We start from the raw sequence: 6,710 nt of genomic DNA, 5'->3' as shown, positions 1-6,710 counted from the left end.
CACTAACATAATATACATCATACTGTTTTTCTTTTCCTGAAGTGTATATACATTTTGACTCTGTATATATAAATTGTGAACATGAAGCCATGAAACACGATTCAAGGTATCAAAAATTCCTTCACAGTTTCACATCAGCCATGTCTTGTCATTATTCTGACTGATTTTGAACCAAATCAGGTGAAAGTAAGGGACAAAATATTAGAGATTTCAAAAAGTGACACGCTTCCTGCTGCCAGTTGGTGGCGCTATGACCGAGACTCACAGTTGTCATATCTCTGTGATCATCTTTCTATGCTTAACATAATCCTAAGATTTCATGTAGATCACATAATGTACACAGAAGTTATTAGCCACTTCCTGTTTTGTTTTATTCTGCATAAGTTTAAGGGCTTCTCACGGCTGAACCGTTTGAGATCAAAAATCACTCATCAACTTTGCATTATCAATGTCTTGAGATCATATTAGCCTGGGTTTGGTGGCGGTTGTATCAATGTCTTGAGATCATATTAGCCTGGGTTTGGTGGCGGTTGTATCAATGTCTTGAGATCATATTAGCCTGGGTTTGGTGGCGGTTGTATCAATGTCTTGAGATCATATTAGCCTGGGTTTGGTGGCGGTTGTATCAATGTCTTGAGATCATATTAGCCTGGGTTTGGTGGCGGTTGTATCAATGTCTTGAGATCATATTAGCCTGGGTTTGGTGGCGGTTGTATCAATTCTCTAGGAGGAGTATATCAAATTCCATTGGGTGCGTTTTGCAAACAACTCAAAATAACTGACTTCCTGTGGATTAGACTTAATGACATGCAGTGTGAAAGTTGTTCAGGTCAATGAGATCTAAGTGTGTACCAAGTTGTACATGGATTTTTGCAGCCTCTGTTTCTAGCCATCAGCCAGTGGGACGTGGACATCAGGGAGCCTGAGGCAGAGCAACTCTTTTTAAGGCTTTCTGTAAGGGAGGAACTTTTTCTAATGCCATGAGATACGTTCTAAAGAACCTGCTTTAAATTCTCTGATCAATCTCTTCAGTATCATGCTGGAAATGTGTGTGTGTTTGTGTTTGTACAGAATATGCTGACAGTGCTGCTTGAGGACCTTTTCTATCAGCCTCTGGAGCTTTACAGAGATCCAGCAGCTTTAGCCTCTGCAGTGCTGAGCATCGTGAAGCAGCGTGTACAGGAGATGATGAAGACCATAGAGAGAGTCTGAGCAACATTCACACCCCTTTAACACACACACGCACACTTCTCTATCCCATTTGTCTTAAAGAGTGATCAGGACACAAATCTATTATTTGCTATTAGATATTTTATTATTATGCTATTAGAAGCTTTTATTAGATATTTAAACTTATCTACATTTTTTTAGTGTTCATGTGTGTGGAGTTTTCCTCTTAGTATTCTGATTATCTCTCACAGTCCAGTGATGTGTGGTAGGTTGATTGGCATCTATAAATTGTCCAAAGTGTGTGAATGTGTGTGTGTGTGACTGTTCCCTGTGTTAGGTTGGCACCCTGTGTCCCCTGGTCCCCTTGGTAGCACAGTTATCATTTCAAATGTGTACATCATTCTGTCCTGCCAAAACGCCCATAAGCTCAATTTTATTCTTGTACATAGAAACATTTTAAACACTGGACAGTAACACATCAGGCAAAATAGAATTTCTGTACAGGGAGGTGTGTATTCCTTACTTTATCATCATTTTGTTCTAGTTTACAAGACATAAAAATAACAAATGACATCAAAGTATTTAAAATGTTTAAATAACTAAATACAAAGACATTAACAACAATTTTAGTCAACATTACAGAACCGAGTGAACGGACACAAATGAATGACTTTTACATGAGACAGAAATTCTTTTTGCAACTTCAGTCCTTAAACAAACATCCTTTTGCACAAACACACACTTATAGAGTACACACTTACTCCCAGAGACTGTGGTTGCAGGTTGTTTCACTTCTATAAAATGCACAAATTAAGATAAAATATGTAATAATGTTATAAATAAATGTTAAAATAATGTATATAAAATATAAATAATGCCATAAATAATAATGTTGGTGTAAGAGTTTAGAGAAGTAAAAACTCTATCAATGGCAGCACAGATGCACAGACACACACACATAAGTACACACACCGTGGGTGTATTTATCACACTGAAAATGATTTCATTTGTTCACAGAAGCATTTACAGATAAAATGCCGTACTGATGACAATCCTATAATTTGGGAGAAAACATTTATATCCTTATCATCTTCCTGATTGTAAATTTATTCATGAAAAAAACCTAATGTAAACCTAAATTGACTTCAAAACATATAACATCACGCTTTACTACACTTACATATACACATTATGTATATTCATATACAAGTTAAAATCTCCGATATTAAAAACAATTAAAGAAAGCAAGCCAACACAAATCCAGAAACAAAGACAAATAAGACCAGACCCTCAATTAAGACAAAAGCAATACTGTCCAATGTAAAGTTTTATTCTCTGTGCGTATGTTATGAGCCTTTGGTCTATTATTTGCGTATTCATGAAACATGTTGTAAGACTGTTGACTTTGTGTTTGGATTGAATTAAACTTCAGCATATGGAACATCAAATGCAGACACACGCAGACGCATGCAGACACACACTTACTTACCCTCAGTGTATCATAATCAGAGCACATGGGTGCAGGGTTCAGGGTGGTGTAAGTGTCACTGGCAGAGCTTTTAATATTCTAGTGGGGACATGAGAATTTAAAGAAACAATACACACGTGCACACATACACACACACACACACACACTCAACACACTCTCCTTCATACACACCCACACACACAGGTAGAAAGACTGTATACTTACTTGCAGTGTGTCATATTCTGGGGACACAGTCATGAGGTTCAGCGCTGTGTATGTGTCATCTCCAGGCGTTGGAACACACTGAGAGAATTGAAGAGAAAACCTCTTTAGTTTTTATTTATTAACAGATTTATAGGAACTTTAAGAAGATTAAAACACAAAGTGAAAAGTTCTCTCAGTAGCTGAATGTCTCTTTCTGCTCTTTTCTTCCTCCTGTTCACACAAAGGACACAAAAACCAGGCTGTTCAATCTGTTCCTGCTTTATTCGTCTAATGTTTAACATTGGATTATGATTCTGGTAACTTAAGGAATACAAAAAGAATTCAGTCACTCACTTAACACACAGGACGGCGATAAGAAGAGAGAGAAGCAGGAACAAGTGCAGCAGCAGCTCCCCATACAGCATACAGCTTCCACACTACAGCTTGGTTCTCTTTTAGCACAGGGACAACTGTTAGTGTTACCGGAAAACTTATTGACAGACAAATTATTTATTTAATTCTTTTTTAAAAGCAGAAGTGATTAAAGTGATTACTGTTCTCTGGTCATGTTACCAAGTAATTGCAATAAAAAAAAAGCAAACTTAAACATAAACTTTCTAATCTTTTCTAAAAATATTAGAAAACCTGATAGTACGAAGTGTTGAACCTGAAAACTGCTTGCCTAAATGTTTCTTATATTAAAAAACATTCCCACATGAGCAATTACACATTTTTTTTGCAATCTGTTTTAGTTCTAGTAGATATGAAACAACGAGGTATTACAGTGAGAGCCGTAATATAAACCAGGGATTTGTTTTGAAGCAGGAAGCAGGAGTAGAACCACATTTCAACAACAGCACTGTGCTGTATATACTTTAAAAAAACACACACACACACACATTGTGCAATGCCTCATAAGCAATTCTGGATTTTCCTCTTTATTTATTTGACTGAAACCTAAATCCAAAGTGACTTATAAACAAAAACAAAATCCAAACCAAGCAAAAAGCTTTTTAAGATAAAGTTAAGTACCACCAGAACCTGAGCTACCACAACCTTCTAGATAATGACTGATTCTCACGTCTAACAGTTTGTTCAGGAGAGCGAAGATCCTCACGTCCTTTCACAGCACAGGAGTAGTTCCCTGCATCTTCGCTGAAGAAGAGGTAGAGTTTGTTGTGTTTGGTGAGTTTATCAGTAACAGGCTGTCCGTTCTTGTACCACAGGTAAGTGGGGCTGTTGGACAGAGTGCAGGACGTGATGCAGCTCAGCGTTACTGTCGTCCGTTCTTCTGATGACCCTGCATAGTGACTCAGTCTTACCTGCAGATCTGAACGTGCACAAAATAAAGGAATGGGATTTAACAGATGTACAATGATGCAGAGAGACCAGATGTAGAGACAGTTAAGTGGGGGATATTAACCTGTAACATTAAGAACCACTCCAGGTCTACCCGAGATTCGGTTAGATGTATAAACTACTCTAAGCCGATATTCTCCAGAGTCTTTCTTTCTCAGCTGGTTCATTTTCAGAGTGCAGTTTCTGTCTTGCTTCACATATTCAACTCGATTAGTAAACTCATGCTTCAGGTCCTTGAAGTCCTTAGAAGAATGCCAGAATACTTCTTTAACACTCTGTCCACTGGAAAGCACTTTTTCCACAATTTCCACTGAAGACCCTTCCAAAGGTTCCAAACTCTCTTGTCTGGGTAGGTCACCCTCATACAGCTCCTTCCAACACCTGAAATGGTAACAGGTCATGAAGAGATGGTTTAAAATTGATTTTAAAAGCTTCAGCCTCTTTCATGAACCATAACAGGAGTAAGCTTTCGCTGCCTACCTGCTGATTGATTGACTGATTCTCACAATTGCACATTGCCGTTTTACATTAGGTTAAATTAGTTACAGCTCGACATTATGTTTATAGGACAGTGTTGTATGTGAGTGTTTTTTCTCTTAACATGTTTTAGATTCAACCTATTTATTATCTATGCAAATTTCTCTATGGGACCATGTAGGGACTTTGCAAAACTAACCCACAAATCATTTCATTGCAGCAAAATGAATACTCACACAGAGAAGGAGCTCGAATCTTGTTATAGCCGTGAACAGAGCAGGAGTAACTGACTTCTTCATCATTGCTTAAAGGGAAAGTTCCCTGGGTGTCTTTGTTATCCTGTATGTATTGATCCTTGTACCAGTAGTACACATTAGCAGCAAAGGTTAGATGACAGGAAGTGTGGCAGATTAGAGCTTGACTTTTGTAGTGACGGATCACCTGCAGATCTAAATGAAGTTAAAGGTGAATATTTCATCACAGACATGTACAACAACACAGTTTATTCCAGACTAGCTGCTCTGTTACCTGTAACTGTCAGAGTAACTCCAGCTGAGCTCACGTATTTCTCTCCTTTATCCGTAATGAGCATGAAGCGATATTCCCCCGCGTCTCTCTCTCTCGGGTCTGTTGATCTTGAGTTTGTCATCTCTGTGTAGTTCACACGTCCGGCGTAGTCGGAGTCTAAAGTCTTTGAAGCTGAACCAGAATCCAGTGGTGATGTTGATATTTGAGTAAGAGCACGTCAGGTTTACAGACGACTCCCTCAGAGCACAGATCTTCTCATGACTGCATGACACTTTCAGGTTCTGGATCCCTGACACTGAAACTGAATCGTTTACATGAAATATTAAAATATAATTAAAACAGCTTTATGTTTGTTATGAACACAGTTTCCTTTGAGGAAGATAAAAAGTCTCTCAGCAACATAACAAAGCTGCATTTTTTTCCCTTTTCTCCTTCAAGAGTAGAAAAAATGGCAGCTGGTGAGGGTGCGCTGGTATAAGAGAAATAAAACATACAGTCATTGTCACTGTGATTCGTTACTGATATCACCTATCAGGTCTGGTGAACTATGACGGATTATACCACTACGAATTACACAACCACTCAGCAGCTGTGGTGTAGATACACAGAGGATTATTGGTTTAAACCAGTGAAATATTTTACACATCCGAAAGGTTACTTGTAGATAATTAACACAACACACAGAACAAAAGTGTATTATATATACAGTTTATGAAAATAAAAAATAATAATAATCTTATTCACTGTCAAAAGATATGATTTTGCTTTTTTACAGATTTTTATAAACAGTCACAGGAGTCTTTAGATGCCACTTTTAACCTCCCTAAACCTCAAATAATTGTCCCTTGTCACCTATAGTACATTTTTATTCAGGGCTGATTAAGTGGATGTGGAGTTCTTTAGTTTAGACTTTTGAGACAAAGTCCCACAGAGCCAACATATACCATATAACAGAGACAGGTTCATATTAACAGGTGACGAAAAGAGCAACCCTACCTGTAATATTCAACAACAGGATCAGCAGCAGCAACATTCTGGATTCAATGTCTATAGTTCCACTTAGAAAGAACGTATTCTTACTTTTGGATCTTCTTGTAAAGATACATTTGAGGAAGTGGACAATGATATGATGATGGTGTGTGTGTCTTATGAGGGAGTCAACATGTAATTAATGGGAAGTAAAAAGTGTGTGATGGAAGTTCCTGTCCTGTCATTAACCGTAAGAATGAAATAAACCTATACCTATACACTATTTAAATGTTAGTATTGAACATTTAGAAAATATGTATTATATATGTATTTATTGTAAAAAAAAAAAAAAAAAAAAAAAAAAAGTACACCAACACACCATGATGGAGTCCATTTTTTAATTTTGTTTGTCAAACCACAGCAAAAAAAATTGCAAAACCAGTTGTGAAGTAAAAGGAAAATATGAAGCAATAGCTAGTGTTTTTCCCCACAGACAATTGTCTCAATACAGCTGTGTTTAAACCTCATAGAAAAT

The 6,710-nt window shown here is 37.3% G+C and overlaps 1 protein-coding gene and 2 long non-coding RNA genes across 3 annotated transcripts; all 3 read right to left on the bottom strand.

The window, feature by feature from the left end:
- Positions 1–1,582: 1,582 nt before the first annotated feature.
- LOC131349758 (uncharacterized) lies at positions 1,583–3,049 on the bottom strand. The gene is made up of 3 exons (XR_009204103.1): positions 2,864–3,049; positions 2,660–2,737; positions 1,583–1,964 (listed from the first exon to the last, which is right to left on the bottom strand). It is a non-coding gene; the product is annotated as an uncharacterized LOC131349758 (long non-coding RNA).
- Positions 3,050–3,196: 147 nt separating this feature from the next.
- On the bottom strand, positions 3,197–4,683 carry LOC131349755 (uncharacterized). The gene is made up of 3 exons (XM_058385314.1): positions 4,266–4,683; positions 3,924–4,172; positions 3,197–3,294 (listed from the first exon to the last, which is right to left on the bottom strand). Exons 1-3 carry the CDS (start codon positions 4,600–4,602, stop codon positions 3,197–3,199), a joined length of 684 nt encoding a protein of 227 aa, XP_058241297.1. The 5' UTR covers positions 4,603–4,683.
- Positions 4,684–4,948: 265 nt separating this feature from the next.
- On the bottom strand, positions 4,949–6,282 carry LOC131349752 (uncharacterized). The gene is made up of 3 exons (XR_009204098.1): positions 6,203–6,282; positions 5,207–5,507; positions 4,949–5,127 (listed from the first exon to the last, which is right to left on the bottom strand). It is a non-coding gene; the product is annotated as an uncharacterized LOC131349752 (long non-coding RNA).
- Positions 6,283–6,710: the final 428 nt, after the last annotated feature.

The sequence above is a fragment of the Hemibagrus wyckioides genome, unplaced genomic scaffold (genome assembly GCF_019097595.1).
Source record: "Hemibagrus wyckioides isolate EC202008001 unplaced genomic scaffold, SWU_Hwy_1.0 Contig11, whole genome shotgun sequence".
In the NCBI taxonomy this organism is placed as follows: Eukaryota; Metazoa; Chordata; class Actinopteri; order Siluriformes; family Bagridae; genus Hemibagrus; species Hemibagrus wyckioides.
The sequence above is the reverse complement of the archived record's forward strand: the minus strand, read 5'-3'. Positions and strand labels throughout refer to the sequence as shown.

Excerpts from the sequence above, each read along its gene's own strand:
- LOC131349755 (XM_058385314.1), bottom strand. The coding sequence starts at position 4,602 with ATGACCTGTTACCATTTCAGGTGTTGGAAGGAGCTGTATGAGGGTGAC. Across the intron at positions 4,173-4,265 it reads AGTGGTTCTTAATGTTACAG|ATCTGCAGGTAAGACTGAGT; the intron begins GTTAATATCCCC and ends GTGCACGTTCAG. Across the intron at positions 3,295-3,923 it reads TCCTGAACAAACTGTTAGAC|AGAACCAAGCTGTAGTGTGG; the intron begins GTGAGAATCAGT and ends CTGTGCTAAAAG.